The sequence below is a fragment of the Phyllobates terribilis genome, unplaced genomic scaffold (assembly GCF_046119375.1).
Source record: "Phyllobates terribilis strain yellow unplaced genomic scaffold, ASM4611937v1 Scaffold_2__4_contigs__length_985480577, whole genome shotgun sequence".
In the NCBI taxonomy this organism is placed as follows: domain Eukaryota; kingdom Metazoa; phylum Chordata; class Amphibia; order Anura; family Dendrobatidae; genus Phyllobates; species Phyllobates terribilis.
The window spans coordinates 102357873-102377282 of NW_027362762.1; the positions used below are offsets into that span (position 1 = coordinate 102357873).

The following is a 19410-nucleotide window of genomic DNA, read 5'->3' on the forward strand; positions in this document are numbered from 1 at the left end:
GACGTGGCGATACCAAATATGTGTACTTTTATTGTTTGTTTTTTTATAATAATATTTATTGATGGGTACATTATATTTTTATTTTTGGTGGATTATTTTGTTTCCAATTTTTTTTTATTTTTTTTTTAACTTTGACAGTTTTTTTACTTTTATACTTTGTCCCACTATGGGACTTTCACTTTTTTTTCTCTGATCGCCTGCATGGCACAGGAATGCAGCACCATCCCTGTGCTATGCAGGCTGTCAGTGCTGCACAGTGAGAAGATAGTTTGGTCATGCACTGCGCAGGACCAAAAAATCTTCCTGCTGTCTGGTGACCCGGATGTTGTCATGACGACATCGGGTCGTCATGGCAACATCCGGGAAGCCGCGGCAGACAGCGCTGGAGGCCGGAAGAGGAGGTGAGTATTGCGATCACCTCCCCTTAGCCACCACAATGCTGCGATCGACTTCGATCACAGCATTGCGGGGGTTAATGTGCCGGGAGCGGTGCGGGACCGCTCCCTGCACATAGTAGCGGGTGTCAGCTGTGACAATCAGCTGACACCAAGCGGCGATCGCCCCGCACAGCTTGTGTGTGCGTGCGCGATCGCAATGACGTATTAATACGGGTCAGGCTCTTAAAGCCCAGGGCACAGACGCGTATTAATACGTCTTGGGCTTTAAAGGGGTTAAAATAGGTTTTCTCTGAAGCGCTGCAGCTTTTCAGGGAAATGTTCACACATCTTGCTTTTTTCAGCATTTTTTTCTGCAGAAAAAACCTGATCTCTTGCCAGGAGGTTGTTCAGGATTTTTCTTGCTTTTTTTGCTTGTTTCTTGGTGCATTTTTTCACTGCCCTATTATGCATATACATAAAGTTCAGTGAAAAAAATAATAATTTCTCATTCTGGTTTTGGCACAAAAAAAAACACGCTGAATAACCTGACACCTGCGTTTTTGGTGCGTTTTTTTTTCACCACCCATTACAATTCAACCTGGACAAGTAGCGTAAGGCCACGTTCACACGTTCAATACTTGATGAGTATTTTACCTCAGTATGTGTAAGCCAAAACCAGGATTGGAACAATCAGAGGAAAAGTATAATAGAAACACGTCACCACTTCTGTATTTATCACCCACTCCTGGTTTTGGCTCCCACTCCTGAGAAAAAAAGTCAAAGACTCAACGTGTGAACGTGGTCTAAATCATTCAAAGCAACGCAGCTTTTCAGATTCTGATTCCTGCCGCCTGTGGTTTGAGCAGCAGGAATCTCCGGTCACGTTGCCTTTTAAAATAAAATATACATTTGGAGAAAATGTAGAGGAAGAGGAAGGTTAAACTTGATGGACCTGGGTCTTTATTCAACCTACGTATCTACGTTATTATGTCTAGGGTACTAACCAGAGACATTTTGTGAAGTAATATAGGAAATTATTTAAAGGCCCACTACTGGATAGCTCCTTCTTACCATGAAACAATAAAAAAATCATGGTTATCTCGTGAGCCGGCGCCGTTCCTACTATATCAGCACATGTGTTTCCTGGAGGTTACGTGACCGCGGCAGCCATCAGAGAGGATTTTAGCTCTCAAGCATTGGAGAACACCTTTCCTACAAATGTGACAAAAAAAAAGGGGGAGGGTTTCAAAAATTAAAAGGTATGTTCACACGCTGCGTTTTTTTTCTAAAGGCAAAACCTGCTCTCTTGACAGGAAAGAAGCTGCTTAAAAAAAAAAAACAGACTTTGCTGCGTTTTTCAGGTACATTTGTCTCTTGTGCCTATTGTTCCTGAGTTTTCTGCACCAAAAAAAGCAGCAAAACTTGATACATGCGTTTTTTGCTGCATTTTTGCACGCACGCAATGCTTTCTATGGGTGAAAAAACGCTGCAAAATCCTTAAAGAAGTGACAGGCCGCGGTTTTCCAATTCGGTGATGAAAAAAAGAAAAAAAAAAAAAACAACATGTGTGTGCATGAGATTTCTGAAGTCTCATAGCTTTTGCTGCTACTGTAAAAATCAGCTTTTAATTTGCATAAAAAAATAAAATAAAAAAAGCAGCAAAAATACAAAAAGCGAACATAGCCTAAAGAGGGACCCTGGTATCTGGGGCAAATGAAGAGGCTGTCCCTCCCAAAGAGGAACATTTGGAAGGTATATACTTGTGAATGGAGGTTCACCTTGTACAGCTCAGCGTCCGTCCTCACCTATGTATCTCGCTCATGGCGCTCGGATCCACAACACAACAGAACGGGACTGGTTGTCCCTGGTTCCAGCTGATTAGTCCCCGGCCCAACAATGAGGACATTCATCTGAGATTACAACAAAGAAAGTAGCAGAGTCTGAAACGGAAGCGCCGGCCAACAACAGATGTGGTCACCGCTACAACCAGGGAGCCGAGCCCAGTGCCCCAGCAATTCACACCATGCCAGCAAGTGATGAGTCCCGGCCATGTGTGACACAGCAGAGCCGCATCCTGTGCTTTATCCTCGCAGTAAAATGTCGCATTAACGGTCAGGTTCATCTCCGACTACAACCTGACACTCTGTGCGGAGACGGAATCTACAAAGTTGAGAAACTTAGTAAATCCCCAGCAATTACTTCTCATATAAAGACCCTGAGTCACATTCTGTATTACAGTGCAGTCCTATCCTTAACCCCATAAGGGGAACCTGTCATTTGTAGTATGTAAACTGTCCCCATTGCGTTGATAGTGATGCAATGTGTATCACTAACGCGCTTTTTTTCATTAAAATCGGCGCTATTACCCTTTGCAAAAAGCACTTTATATAGTTATATGGTGCCTGCTTGTTTAGTCATAGGGGTGTGCCCAGTGTGCATCCGGGTGCCCGCTCTTGCCCAGTGTGTATTCCGGAGCCGCTGCGCGTCAGTCTGTGAAGCTGGGAAATACAAACACTTCACTGCGCATGCGCGACTCCCCAATCGACAATGCGCAAGCACGGCATTTCCACGCGTATATTCAAGTGACGTCAGCGCAAATCTGGGGAGATAATTCAAATAAAGTTACAGGTTCCCTTTAATAACCAGGCCTGCATTTTTATTTTTGCTTCTCTGCATTACAGCAGCCAGATTATTTTTTTTACCCCACTGACTGTGTGATTGTATGAGGTTTTGTCTTATGCGGGAGAAATTGTTTTATTTTTCAGCACTTTATGTGGATGAAATAAATTACTTTTATTCTTTTTGTGTTGCAAATAAAGTAAAAAAAGTTATTTTTTTTTTTTTTTTTTTTTTTTTTATACTGTTGATGTTTCATAGTAAATAATAATAATGATAAATTCATTCTGCAGGTTATTACAGTTTGGCGGATGTTAAATATGTATTGATTCTTGTTTTGGGCTGTATATGCAATAAAATGTGTTTTATAGTAAATAATAATGGTTTTGCTTATAATTTTAGGGGGTAAGGGCTTTTTATGAATAACTTTTTTTTTTTTTTTTTAGACTTTATGTTTGCATGTATTTTTAACATAATGGTGTTTCCCAAGTGGTAAAAAAAATACCTCTGGTGGATATTAATTTGGACCTAGTTACAGGAAAAAACTATTCCCCCTGCTGTGCTGCAAGTCACTGGCGGAGCTTATCTGGGTTTCATAAGACCAGGCAGACACCTGGCGACCATGTGATTGGGAGGTGCTATTATAAGCTTTGGCTTCTATTCACTACATAGCGCTCACTAAGGGGCAAAAAACCTAAAGCAGAAATAAACCGCTTCTGTCTTCTACCAGGGTCCTTGCTATCCAGGCTTGGACTGGCCGACAGGAGAGCAGGAGAATCCTCAGGTGGGCCACCACCCTCTTATATGAGCAGTACTTGGCACTATATACTTGAATCACTATGTAGAGATAAAGGGAACATCTTATTTATGTAACAATCTACACAGCTCATTGTTATATAAATTTGTAATTGAGGATAATGTCACATTTGCATGTAGCTGAAAAGTGGGGCCCTGGAGCTGGTTCTTGGTGGGCCCTTGGCACCCCAGTCTGAGTAGTTATCTCTGACAGCCCAATACCTGACCTGCTCCTGCTAGATTGCAGAGAACTAACTTTTCTGTCTGGCTGCAGGATGGCATCATCACACGATTTCCATAGTGATGTCATTGGATGACTTCATCAGTCCCAGTGAGTTATCTGATAAGTCATAGGCTGCGCTATATGATCATTTCGGCTCCGAGATCGGTGTAATTGCCTATGCAGTTGTGTCCAGGTTACGAGGACATTGCATGGAAAAAAAGAAGTTAAAAAAAAATTGCATATTTTGCCTGATTGAAGTTTGACACCATGTTGTTTTTTTTTTGCAGGGATGTTATATAATATACAGCCCCCAACAAAGTCATTAATGGGGGGCTCAGATATGGTCTCAACCCAGTCTAAGTTAAAAAGGGCTTTCCTACTTGAGACATATTTGGCAAGTTCACAGGTTGTGTCATAAAAGAGCTGAATTTTCCAACTGTGCCCAGATAAAGTATTTACAGCTGGCAAACAAAGTGGCCAGAAGACTTGTCCAGAGGACCATGGAAGAGGGGGGTGAGGGTCTGCAGGTTGCCCTGTTATGACTACTCGAGAAATGGGGGCGTCTAGTGCTGGGAGCACTGGGGAGGTAAAAGGATCGCTATGGTCATTAGGACAGTGGGGGAGCGAATGACCAATTGTTAAAGTTAGTCTGGGGGGAGAATAAGGGGTTAAGCCAGACCTGTACATTTCCACGTTCAATGCATTTGCTAGACATCTTTTATAACGTCCATAGGCTCACACAGAGGCAGAGATATCATCAGATCTCATAATACAAAGCACAAACAATTCCTGGTGAGACTAGGTAAATCCCTGCTGGAATGGCTATATTATCTTGAAATTAATATCAGGAGGGAAAAAAAGGACTACACAGCCATTACGACATGGATTTTCACAGAAAGTACACTAGTCTCACCAGGTCTAAGAGATTATTTAATAGGTAAAGAATAATAATAATAATCTGTGCAGTTTGCATTTTGAAGTCTGGTGACAGATCTGCTTTGAGTTTTTGCATCCTTGTTGCTGATTTTAAGAGCTAAGATTTGGCCCCCTGACATTATAAAGTTGCACTTCTGCACGACAAGAGGCAATAATCATCAGCAAGCTGCATAAAAGAAGGAACATGAGCACAGTAAGAGCGGCATGCCTTGCTAACTTTCCATTAACATGATTGACCACATTATTTATTTTACTCACTTATATAGCGTCATTAATTCCCCAGTGCTTGCAGCCATCATCATCACTGTCCCCATTGGGGCTCACAATCTACATTCCCTATCAGTCTATGGAGTGTGGGAGGAAACCCACGCAAAGAGAACATACAAACCCCTTGCAGGTGTTGTCCTTGGTGGGATTTGAACCCAGGGCCCCATTGCTGCAAGGATGTAGTGCTAACCACTGAGCCACCGTGCTGCTAATGGAAATCTAACGAACCCCATTACATTCAACTGGGTGCGGTTTGTGCTAGTTATTTGTCGTACTCTGGATTCATTCTGTTCCTTTACTCTAAAGTGGAGCAGAAAAACCTGGTCCTGCCCTGAGCACCTCTATAGGCACCGCTATCCATATTCACATCTATCTTTGCCCCTGTGGAGCTCACACTAAATTTTACTGTTCCCTACATTATGGTGTATTAAAGGGGTATTCCCAACGTGAACATTTATGACCCAGATCCACCTGATAACGCAGCCACCACATCTAGGGGGGGTGTGTGTGGAGTGAATAGACAGCTGGCAGAACTCTCTCCATTCACATCTATGGGCATCATGGAGGCGGCGAGCAGGATGGGACCCGTCAGACCTTTATGGCATCACTGGTACTGTATATATGTTCTCCGATCTGCCCCTGTTTTTTAATGTACAATAGGAAATAAACTATTATACTCACCAGGAGCTTACATGGAAGTCATGGGGCTCCATACAAAAAGTATAATGCACCCCCATAGTCCTCCATATAGTATAATGCATCCCATAGTCCTCCATATAATATACTGCACAGCTCAGTCATCCATGTAGTATAATACACAGACCATAATCCCCATAAAGTAAAATGCACAGCCCATAGTCATATATGGTAGTATAATGCACCCCAGTCATCCTGTAAAGTATAATGCACCCCATAGTAATCCATAGTAGTAGTATGCACCCCTATAGTCATATATAGTAGTATAATGCACCCCCTAGTCATCCTATAAAGTATAATGCATGGAAATTAAAACACGTACAATCTGGTTTTAGGCCATGAATAGGCAAATCTGCTGCGGATTTCTAAGAAAACGAGTAATACAGCGGCGTCTTATGTACATTGTACCTGGAGGGCAGAGCCTGGAACGTGATACTTAGGAACCAAACACCATAAAGTGAGAGAAAACAACACTGGAGGGACACATGACCATGCACTGTCACCCATAACAGCTCCATGGATGGTGGGTGCATCAGTGCCATACAAACAGCTGATCAGCCCCAGCCCCCATCTCCCTACCTTGGTGGTGCGGATGTGCTCCATCTCTGGCCCCCTCTATGAGATGCACCAGGACCGGGTGATCGCCCGGATCCGGCTCGCTTCCTGCTGCTTCTGCTGGAGGTGCAATTACACTTCCTGCTATGATCGATGCAGCAAGGAATGACACACAGTGCGAGCTGCGGCGGCGCCGTACAGTCCTGCGTGTACACCAGCTCCACCGTGTGCTCATATTACGGTACTGCAGTTTGAAAGGCTCACTGCCTGAAAAATACTGTACATGTCTAATGGATGACATCTAGAAAAGCCAAGAGGAATAGAACAGATGATATACACCCACCAGCCATAACATTAAGAATACTCACAAGAATCTGCATGGAAATCCACAGTGGCAAATCCACCCCAAATCGCGTGGATATTGATGCTGATTTCTCTGCAGAAAACAGCAGTAAACAAAATATAGGTCCATCTCACTAAATTAGAATATCATCAAAAAGTTAATTTATTTCAGTTCTTCAATACAAAAAGTGAAACTTATATATTATATAGAGTCATTATATAGAGTGATCTATTTCACGTGTTTATTTCTGTTAATGTTGATGATTATGCATGATTATTAATATGATGATAATCCATCAGACATTACCATTATTCCTTTCGTGTCCCCCCCAAACTGTTATTATTTTAATTTTAAACCCCTTTAACTGTTCCTCAACACAGAGTGACATTCTGAGGATGTGAAATCTCCATCGAAGTTAAAGGCAGCTGTCACGTACACACTTCCCAGCATGTGACGTGGAGTGCACCTACAAGGGTTAATCTATCTCCCCTCTCTCAGTCTTGCAATCAAACTCTTTTATAGGCTATAAAGTGAGCATAAATCACATCTTGATACAGACTACACACTCTGGCTACACAACATGCTGAAACCACTCACCAAACACATGGGGTGATGAGTCTAAAGGTCACACACTCTTTGAAAGGCTATTGTCACGGGTGTGTCAGAAGTGACAGACAGTCGTCCTGCAGTTGATTGCAGGACATCTCTTCGTTTGGCATTACAGATACCTTCTTAAAGGCTGTCTCTCTAGGACCCAGCGGCTACCTTCCTCTTGCTAATTAATACCCTTGCCTGTGTGTATAAATACCTGCTGTCTGCTAGAGATAGGTGCCGGCGATACTCACATTACCCCTTGTGAAGGCTCGGAGCAAGTGCATTACTTCTTCCTCTCTGGAGCTATGAGGACGGGTGTTCATCTCTCTGAAGTCGACTAAAAGCTAAGCTATCCCTTGTTTGTTCCCCCTTGTTGTCTTTAGTTGTCAGTGGGGATCGACTAGCGCTGATCCTCCCTCCCTTCCTTAGCCAGGGCCAAATGCCAGAGAAAGACAGGGCGAGGTTCACGTGCGGCGAATGGTGAAGAGCCAATATAGGGACGTTAGTGGAGACAGGGTGATACTAGATCAGCCTAGGAGGTCTCCACTCCCCCTTTTCCCTAGTGTCTGGGCTCCCTTTCCCTCTTCCCTTTGTGTTGCACTTTCCCACACCTTGCATGACAGCTATGGATTCTTTAGAGCATATAAGGACCAAACTTATTAAAGTTGTCATATAAAAAAATACAGTGCTTAAAAGAAAAGATATATAAAGAGACAAAGCGACACACAAATAAGCAAAAACTGTTATAAACTGTTATAAAATAAAAAGGGAGAAATAACAAATACTTAAACATTTCCATCTAAAGTTATTCTTCTGTTTCCTTGAGGGAAGGAGAAATGTATTATGGCTCACAATCAGCACAGGCCGATCCCCACATGCAAACACCTTTCCACTGTGTCACCCATTTTTTATATGCCTGTTCCTGGGCTCAAGTTTCCAGGACGACCTAGATTGTAACATGAAAATTACAGTTCTGTAACTGGGCTGTAGACTAATTAGGGGCGAGCATTTTGTATATTACATACCTTGTTTCCTTCAACCACCCTCTCACTATAGTAAATAGGAGATGTCCAGCTTTGCCACAAAGGACCATCTGCCCAAGCTTTGAAGCTTGGGCTCACCAGGCCAAGGTGTCAGGAATGACACTCTCTGAAGTCTGTGATCTCCCCCCCTCCCCTTGGTTCTGAGTTCCTGTAATAAGAGTACATAGAGGTTATGTGTAGTGTCAATCATGTGAATGGCAGACTTAATCCAATGTTATTTGACTGATGTTATAATTTCCCTTACAGCACCCATACACTAAACTAAAGACGGCCGAACCCAACTATATTGGTAGAATCAGAAGACAGTCTACTGTGTATGGGGACCTCAAGACTAACCCCCCCTCCTCCGACAGATAATGTTGGGAATTTCAATGACTGAACTTTTAGTTCAGCGTGGAAATAAGTTTCTGCTAGAGGAGTCTGATCTATCATAGAGAATGCAAAAAAGCTCAAACATACCTGTGCAGGGCAGATCCTGGAACATGATACTGAGTAACCAAGGCTGACACCATAAAACAATCCTTCCTCCAACACCTTTCTGTTGTGTTTGTGTACCTTGTCTATCTGCTGTCAGTATTTTTCAACACATGCATAAGATTAGATGAAATCTCCTCCGCTTTGCTGCTGCTATAATGCACTTTTCCATCCGCAAATCTGGACTAATAATCCACATTGTATCCTCTCTGTGTGAACACACACTAAAAAAGATCTGAGTGACTTTCACAAGGGCCAAATTGAGATGACTGTCGAGATTTCTTGTGGGGTGTTTCCCAGTTTTCCAGGTTAGTACCTATCAAAAGTGGTTCATGAAAGAACAGTGGGTGGATCGGCAAAGGGGTGGAGGCTCATTTATTCAAGTGGGGAGTGAAGGCTAGCCATTCTGGTCCGATGGCGCAGAAAAGTTACTGTCGCAAATATTTCTGAAATTAGTATTAGCTTTTTTATTTTACTCATCATCACCCCTGTCCCTACTGGGGCTCACAATCTACATTCCCTATCAGTATGTCCAGCGTCGGACAGGCCCGCCGGGACACCAGACGATCCTCTGGTGGGCCCCCGGTCCCTCATGCCGAACATAGTGGGGGACCACCAGGAACTGTGATGGCTGCCGGGAACATCATTGCTATGCACCGCATACTGGCATCATCATGCGGCACACAGTAGTGACGTTTAAAAGGCAGCCAGCCAATCAAAGGCAATGCATGTCAGCGTGTGGCCTCTGATAGGTCGGCGGGCATTGAATGCCACTGCTATGCGCTGGGCGTTGATGTCAGTGTGTGGCACATAGCAGTGATGTCAAATGACGTCTTGCCGGCGGCCTTTTAATGTCACTGATATGCGCCGCACACTGACATCAGTGCACGGCCATATTAAAGGCCACGCCGATATGAAGCCGCAAGAGGAGAGGGTGAGCCGCCGGGGGAGCGCAGGAAGGTGAGAAGAATTTTTTTTTCCCTAAGTGAATTGGCAGGGTAGTGGACATAGGAACCTATGATTGGGCAGCATAGGGGCCAAGGATTGGGGGGATACTTAGGGGCCTAGGATGGAGAATACATAGGGGCCAAGAATGGGGTGGGGGTTACATAGGGGCCCAAGATGGGTGTGGATGCAAAAGGGCCCAGGATGGGGGTGATACATAGGGGCCCAGGATGGGTGGGGATACATAGAGGCCAAGGATAGGGGGGGATACATAAAGGTCCGGGATCGGTGTGGATACATAGGGGCCCAGGATGAGTGGGGATACATGGGGGCCCAGGATGGGGGATATTATTAAACAAAGGGGGCCAGTATGGGTAACAATTACAGTATGGGGGTCAGAATGAGGTACGTACATTATTAGTTTATGGTGGCAAGTGGGACATAATTACTGTAGGGGCCAATTAGGGGACATTACTGCTGTAATATAATTTACTTTTCAGGATACTGTCTTCCATGGAGGAACAAAAGAGAGGTCCTGTTACGGTGCAAGGTGGCACTATGTCGCTTTTTTTCTTCATCTGACATAGTGTCGAAATCGAGGAAAAAGTGGGGAATATGCTCTAGAGTCGATCAGCTATAGATAACTGTGTCTTCTTTTCGTCAGAGACGAGTACTGGATGGAAGAAGTGATGGCGGACTGTGCCAGATGAAGAACAAAAGCGAAGATGAAAAACTTCAACTAGAGACCTCACTGGTCAGTCAGTGTATTACACGTACACTTAATACAGAGCTCCTGTGTATAATATCACTGGTGATCCATGCATTACCTGTACACTAGGGGCTGCCATCAAGGCATTACTGCCCTTACTGCTGTGTGGGGCCCGGTGACCAGAAGCAAAAAGGGGAGGCCTCCGCCAGCCCGGGCCCCAAGCCCACAGCCCGGAATTCCTCCTCTCTTTGCTTCTGCTTACCGGGCCCTTAGGGACAACAGTTCGGCGCATGATGCACCCGGCGGACAGAAATGAGCGCTGTACCTTTAATCCGCGGCTGGATGCATCGTGGTCCTAGGCATGTGACACGCTGCGTGCTCAACTTCAATCCGGAGCAGAGCAGCAGCGTGCCACATGTGTTGCGGGGACAGCGGCAGGCGGTAAGTGTGTGTGTGTCTGTGTGTGTTTTGCACTGCGCTGCACTGCTGAAGGAGGGGATTCTACTGAAGGAAAAATGGCTGCTGAAGGGAGGCTGCTGAGGGAGGGGAGGCTGCTGAAGGAGGGGATTCTACTGAAGGAAAAATGGCTGCTGAAGGAGGGGAGGCTGCTGAAGGAGGGGAGGCTGCTGAAGGAGGGGAGGCTGCTGAAGGAAAGGAGGCTGCTGAAGGAAGGGATGCTGATGAGGGAGGAGAGGCCGCTGAAGGGATGCTGATGGGGGGGGGGGGGCTGCTGAGGGAGGGGAGGCTGCTGAAGGAGGGGAGGCTGGTGAGGGAGGGGAGGCTGCTGAGGAAGGGGAGGCTGGTGAGTGGCTGCGGAGCGGGGGCGCCAATTTTGTTTCAAGAGGGTGCCAACCTCCGCAGAGAGGTAGGAACGAGTAGTTGCTAAATGGGGTGCCCCCCATTCCCCCTTTACTCTTGACTACTTGATAAATTTTTTATATTATCACTTTCAATTATGTTTTGAAGTGTATTTATATTCTAGAATTTATAGGTTTTTAATGAATACCAATAAAGATATTTTTAGTAGTGTATAATCGGTGAATATATCTATATGCAATAATATACCCTGTTTACATTTATTAATTCGGGCAGGTGGTGGCAGTGGGCAAGGCGACCATTAGATTCTTCTCGACTGGTCAGTGGGCGCGGTGGTGCCACTGGCTGTGTGAGTAGCTAACTTAAAGGGGTATTCCCATCTCCAAGATCCTATCCCAATATGCAGTAGGTGTAATAATAAGATTAGCAAATATCTCCAATTAGAAATGTAGAATAGTATTTTTGATTCATTATCTCTCTTTCCTCATGTGCAGGCATCACAGGACCTTAGGTATCCACGGTTACGACCACTAGCAACTAGCTAACTAACTGTGACTTTATCAGTGGACGTAACCATGGATACTTAAGGTCATGAGGAAAGAGACCTAGCGAATCAGAAAAAAATATACTACATTTCTAATTGGAGGTATTTGCTAATATTGCTATTATTACACCTACTACATATTGGGATAGGATCTTGGAGATGGGAATACCCCTTTAAGTCCATGTATTAATTTGTCCACCATTTCAGTACGTGATTACATGATGCAATCATTTCCTTCCCTCCCCCCTTCCAACAAAATTTATAAGCTACTGGATCACCCTGAGCGATGCTGCAAAACCAAATGACGAATTAAGCTTAGTGCCCACGATGCAGAAATGAAGCAGAAATTTTCCTGAGCATTTCTGCATCTCCTTGGCAGAAAAACGCATGTGGTTTTTACATGCGTTTTTGATGTGTATTTGACACGTATTTGCATGCGCATTTGCCATGCGTTTTTCCAATGCATTGTATAGGCAAATACGCATGTATAGGCAAATACGCACGTCATGTCACGTATTTTTTCTGCGAGTAAAATCTGCGCAGAAAAAAATACGGACCATGTGCACAGAACTTGCAGAATGTCATAGGAAGTCATGAGATAAGGCATGCAATGCGTTTCTGGAGCGTTTACCCGCTGCTAATACGCACCAAAATACGCACCAAAAACGCATCGTGGGCACACAGCCTAACTGTTATGTTCTGCTACCAAAGCTAAGGAAAGAGAGGAGATCTGTCCCTACTATAGGACTCAGCTGAATCCCTACGATGTAACAGGGAACCTGATCCTGCGATCAGACCTGCTAAAGTCCTAATCTAGTCTGTACGGAGACCTATAGATGTGGGGAGGGAATCCCTACAAGTACTAAGGACTGGGAGGAATATGGGACACCTCCTAACAGAAATAGTAGCAGACAGACGAACAAACAAAATAGATAGAACATAGAGGTCCGTAGACCAAGCAAACTAACAGAGCTAGATACAGAGCACAGGCTAGCTAGAAAGTAGATATACAATGAAGTCCAGCAAAGCCAGAAGGGCGGAGCAGGATTAAATAGGCCAACAAGGTCATGTGACCAGCAAAGGAAAAAAAACCTAAGAGCAAGGTTCTAACAGTACCCCCCCTTCTAAGAGGATCCTCCGGATCCCCTAGGACCAGGCTTATCAGGAAATCTCCTGTGAAACGCTCTGATAAGTCTGGACGCGGAAACATCATCTGACCTCACCCAAGAGTTATCCTCGGGTCCGAAACCTTTCCAGGCCACAAGATACTGCAAACTACCTCTATACCGTCTAGAGTCAAGGATGCGAGAAATTTCATATTCCCCGTCCTCCACCATCGGAGGAACAGAGGCAGAGGCGTCACCATCCGACACAACAGCTTTTTTTAACAGAGAGACATGAAAGACCGGATTAATTCTCCAGGAGGTAGGAACCTCCAACCTAACAGCAGATTGGTTGACAACCTGAAGCACCTTAAAGGGCCCTACAAACTTGGGACCCAATTTCTTAGAAGGAATCCTCAACCGCAGATTCCTAGAGGACAACCAAACCATGTCACCAACAGCGAACAAAACCTCCTGTCGTTTCCTATCAAAGTAGTCTTTAGATTTTCTGTTGGCCTCCTGAAGATTACCACGCACATCCGTCCAAACTCTTTCCAAATCACCGGAAAAATTCTCCTCCTCAGGCACGGCAGATCCCAACTTGGAGAACGACCCAAACGACGGATGTCTCCCAGAACAAAAAAAAGGCGAACAACCAGCAGAAGAAGATGTATGATTGTTCAGAGCAAATTCGGCAAGTGGCAGAAACTCAGACCACCCCTCTTGATTGTCTGCCACAAAACAACGCAAGAACTGCTCAACATCCTGGTTTTTCCTTTCTGTCTGGCCATTAGATTCAGGATGATATCCGGACGAAAACGACAAATGAATTCCCAACCTGTCACAAAAGGCACGCCAAAAACGAGCCACGAACTGAGGACCCCTATCAGAAACAATGTCAGTAGGAACGCCATGAAGTCTGACAATTTCCTTGACAAAGGCCTTAGCGAGAGTTTTAGCGCAGGGCAGTTTGACGAAGGGAACCAAGTGACACATCTTGCTAAAACGGTCCACGACCACCCAGATGACAGTAAAACCCTCAGAGGGGGGAAGGTCAGTTATAAAGTCCATAGCCAAATGTGTCCAAGGAGCACTGGGGACCTCCAAAGGACAAAGTAACCCCGCAGCAGGAGTATGTGAGGACTTAGATCTAGCACATATAGTACATTGGCGCACCCACTTAATGACTTCCTTCTGCCATCCAGGCCACCAAAAACTGCGACCCACCAGTCTCTTGGTCTCAGAGATTCCGGGATGACCTGCCAACCGAGATTCGTGACACTCAACAAACAAATCTCTCCTAAAGGTCCCAGGCACAAACAACCTCCCATGAGGAGTGTTAGATGGGGCATTCTCCTGAGCTTTAAGAATCTCATCTTCCAAAACGGAGTCTAAAGCAGCTATCACAACACCTTCTTGTAAAATGTTTTCCTCTTTCTCAGCACCGACTATGGGAGAAAAACTGCGAGACAAGGCATCCGCCTTAACATTCTTAGTACCAGGGATGTAAGTAACGGAGAAATTAAACCGCGAGAAAAACAGTGCCCACCTAGCCTGACGGGCATTCAGGCGCTTGGCAGCATCAAGATATATCAGATTTTTATGATCCGTAAGAACCTGAACGGGAAATTCCGCACCTTCCAAGAAGTGGCGCCAGTGTTCAAATGCGAGTTTAATAGCCAATAATTCCCGATTATCAATATCGTAATTCAATTCAGTCTCCGAAAAAAATTTTTAAAAAAAGGCACAGGGATGTAATCCATCCCCGTTATCCTGAGACAATACTGCGCCAACCCCCACAGAGGAAGCATCAACCTCAACCAAAAACGGCCTAGTAACATCAGGCTGCATAAGGATGGGAGCAGAGGTGAACCTCTCCTTGAGATACACAAAAGCTTCAATGGCCTCAGAAGACCACTGAACCGCATCAGCACCTTTCCTGGTGAGATCAGTCAGAGGTTTGACAATACTAGAAAAATTTTTTATGAATTTTCTATAGTAATTGGCGAAACCCAAAAACCTCTGTATCGATTTCAAACCAATAGGCCTAGGCCATTCCTGCACAGCCTGAACCTTAACCGGATCCATCTCAAAACCTTTGCTGGAGATAATGTAGCCCAAAAAACTAATTCTCTGTACAGCGAACTCACATTTCTCCAGCTTAGCAAAAAGCGAATTGTCCATTAATAACTGTAATACCTCACGCACGCTCCGCCAATGAGACTCCAGATCTGGCGAATAAATCAAAATGTCATCCAAATACACAACCACATTTTTACCGATCAAAGGTCTAAGGATGTCATTAATCAGATTCTGAAAAAATGCAGGAGCATTAGTAAGACCAAAAGGCATAACCAGATTCTCAAAATGACCCACAGGAGTGTTAAAAGCAGTCTTCCATTCATCACCCTCCTTCATGCGCAACAGATTGTATGCCCCCTTAAGGTCAATTTTAGAGAACCACTTGGCCCCCAATAACTGGTTAAACAGATCAGGAATCAATGGCAGTGGGTAAGGATTGCGTACCGTAATTTTGTTAATCTCACGAAAATCCAGACAAGGACGTAAACCGCCGTCCTTTTTTTTTACAAAAAAAAATCCAACCGCCACAGGAGACTTAGAGGGCCTAATGTGACCGGCGGCCAAACTTGTCTGTATGTATTCCTCCAAAGCCTTCCTCTCAGGAATAGTAAGGTTAAATAAACGACTTTTAGGAAGAGTCGCTCCAGGGACAAATTCAATAGAGCAATCATAGTCTCTATGGGGAGGCAAAACCTGCGATTCCTTCTCAGAAAAAACTCTCCAAAAATCCTGAATAGGAACAGGCAATTCTCCCCTATCCAAAGCTGCAATACGCCCGTTACAACACTTGTCATAACATTTATGGCTCCAGGATTTAATTTCACTGGTAGACCAATCCAGTACAGGATTGTGAAATTTTAACCAGGGCAAACCCAATATTACTGGAGAAGGCAAGTTATTCAACACTACCAAATCCAATTTCTCATGGTGAACACCATTAATAGTGAGAGGAAATTCACTGACCTTGAGAGTAATATTCTTCAAAGGGGAGCCATCCACAGAAACCACAGCAATGGGGGATGATAAAGGTTCAGGTTTTAAATTGAGTTTTTCCACGAATCCCCCATCAATTACATTCAGTGTAGACCCGCAATCAACAAACACCCGAAATTCCATTAATTTTTCCTGAGCAATCGTGGAAGCAGCTAAAAATATACCCTTGGAATTTAAACAGGCAATACGGGCGTGACTGACCATTTTTTTTTTCTTTCTTCATACGAAGCTCACAGCCTTTAATCAAATGACCAGATTTTCCGCAATAGAAACACAAGCCTTCCGAAAAACGACGGTCTTTTTCTTGAGAGCGAGGTGCCACCGATCCAATCTCCATCGGTTCACCACTGTTAGTACACACATTATCATAACCAGAAACTGACATAGCAGAGGATTTGCTCTCATTAACCCTAGCACGCAGTCTTCTATCCACCCGTATAGCTAATTGCATAGCCTGTTGCAAATCCTCAGGTGTAGGATAAGCAATTAGCAGGTCTTTAACCCTTTCACTGAGCCCAGCAAGAAATAGACTTTTCAGAGCAGAATCGTTCCACCCTGTTTGAGTGGACCAACGACGAAAATGAGTACAATATTTTTCCACATTACCTGATCCTTGTTTTAAACGTCTCAACTCAGTCTCAGCTGATGCCACACGGTCAGGATCATCATATAATAATCCTAAAGCAGAAAAAAAACTATCCACTGATCTGAAGCATGTATCACTAGGTTGCAAAGAAAAGGCCCACTCCTGAGGCTCTTTGCGCAAAAGTGACATTATGAACCCTACGCGCTGGGATTCATCCCCAGAGGACTTGGGTCTCAAACGAAAATACAATAAGCAAGCATTTTTAAATGAAAAAAATTCTCGATGTTCACCAAAAAATAAATCCGGCAAACATACCTTAGGCTCCAAGAAATATGCTCCAGGACAGTTACTCACGTGCTGACGGAGCTCGGCCACTTCCAGAGAGAGTCCCTGCAGGTGTTTAGCCAAATCCTGAACCGACACCATGATGGAACAAAAAAAAAAAAAAAAAAAAATCTTTCCTTAGAGAATTTGCAGGCTGGACTTACTGTTATGTTCTGCTACCAAAGCTAAGGAAAGAGAGGAGATCTGTCCCTACTATAGGACTCAGCTGAATCCCTACGATGTAACAGGGAACCTGATCCTGCGATCAGACCTGCTAAAGTCCTAATCTAGTCTGTACGGAGACCTATAGATGTGGGGAGGGAATCCCTACAAGTACTAAGGACTGGGAGGAATATGGGACACCTCCTAACAGAAATAGTAGCAGACAGACGAACAAACAAAATAGATAGAACATAGAGGTCCGTAGACCAAGCAAACTAACAGAGTTAGATACAGAGCACAGGCTAGCTAGAAAGTAGATATACAATGAAGTCCAGCAAAGCCAGAAGGGCGGAGCAGGATTAAATAGGCCAACAAGGTCATGTGACCAGCAAAGGAAAAAAAACCTAACAGCACGGTTCTAACACTAACAGCATCAGGCGGCAGCGCTCAGGATTCTCCAGGAGCTTGTACATTTTGGTTGGGGAGAGAATGATTGATGGAATCTGCAATCAGAAATACAGATTATAAAAAATTATCACAATCTGGTTACAATTAGTTTAAAACAATGCATGTGACACATTCCCTTAAAGAAAAATAAATAAAATATACCTAAAAAAAAGAGTATTGGATATTATAAGAAATGTTTAATAGGTTACAGTAGAGTAGGGCCGGCCAGAAGAGTCTCCTTGTCCTGGTGGCGGCTTAAGAAATCTTTTGGCCAAAATAAAAGCTGCTGGCAATGTATGTGATCTGGTTCAATGGGAACTGTTCATGTGCGATTGGTGAGGATGTGGGGCAGTGGGGTTTTTCCAAGAGTGGGCGGTGGGACTGTGGAACGTTGAAGGTGTGGAGGTGGAGCCTCAAGGGGGCCTGAAAATTTTGACAGTATGGGGCCCCAAAATTCCTAGTGGCAGCCCTATATACAGAGCTCCTGTGTATAATGTCACCAGTCATCACTGTATCACCTATACACTATATACAGAGCTACTGTGTATAATATCACTGATAACTGTATTACCTGTATACAATATACACGAGAGCTCTGTGCATAGTGTCAGTGTAGAGGTAATACAGTGATCACAAGTGACATTATACACAGGAGTTCTGTATATGATGTGTATACAGGGATCAGCATTGACTGTATGCACAGGAGTATAGTGTAATGTCACTGGTGATGACTGTATTACGTGTACACTGACACTATATACAGAGCTCCTGTGTATAAAGTCACCAGTGGTAATATTTGTGTTATTAGTGTTGTGGTTTTTATTCATGATCATTATTGTAGTATTATCCGATCACTATGTGGTGGTAATATGTGATCTGGACATGGTGTGGCGGTATTTCTTGCAAGCTTGTGGTATTATTAGTCTTGGTATAGCAGATTATGTTGTGTATGAAGGTCACTTGTCTCTGATATCAATAAAGGGAAGTCAAGCAGAGAAATGACGTCCAGCACCACCATATACTGCCATTGCCCAGAGTGATCGTTCTTACTGAGTTGTTGCTGCTCTGCACCTGTGGACGTTTGATGCCGCTGACATTTCTCTCTTCCCAAATCAATAAAGGGAAGATTCTTTATTTCCAATAGATATTAATTACTTGGTTGTTTAACTCTTCCCTGTCCTGTGTCTATTACACAGTAGCAAATATTAACTTATAGAGGTTATCCTGTGAAAACAAGTAATCGCCTATCATAAGGCCAGGTGCACATGTTCAGTATTTTACATCAGTATGTGTAAGCCAAAACCAGGAGTGGGTGATGAATACAGAAGTGGTGATGTGTTACTATTATATTATTGTTCCTCACATGGTTTTGGCTTACAAATAAGTGATGTCAAATATTGAATGTGTGAACGTGGCCTAAGTATAAGTGATAAGTTATTGATTTGTGGGTGTCCGACTGCTGGGACTCGTGTGATCGGCAGAATGTGGAGCTTTTATCCCTCTTAGGCTGTGTGCCCACTACGCGTTTAAGCGTTTCCGCAGCAGCAATTCCGCTGCAGAAACGCATGGTAGAAGGTCTGCCATGTTCCCCAATGATAATCCGCATGTGCTGTGCACATGCTGCGGAAATTTCCACTGCGGATTATCATTGCGGAAAAATCCGCAGCACTACCAATTATTTTGCGTAATCGCGTAGTTTTTGCCGCCATTGACTTGCATTGAATCGCTTAACCACTTCGCGCCAGAGCCTGTTTTTGCCTTCGTGACCGGGCCAATTTTT

At 44.1% G+C, this 19410-nt stretch overlaps 1 protein-coding gene across 1 annotated transcript in view; it reads right to left on the minus strand.

Moving 5' to 3' along the window:
* The window catches only part of MTMR6 (myotubularin related protein 6), a 62372-nt gene extending 55716 nt beyond the window's left edge, over positions 1-6656 (minus strand). The window contains exon 1 of the mRNA XM_073662449.1: positions 6490-6656. Within this exon, the coding sequence (XP_073518550.1) occupies positions 6490-6513 (24 nt within the window). The 5' untranslated portion in view covers positions 6514-6656. The remainder of the gene's footprint in view (positions 1-6489) is intronic.
* Between the last annotated feature and the right edge of the window lie 12754 nt (positions 6657-19410).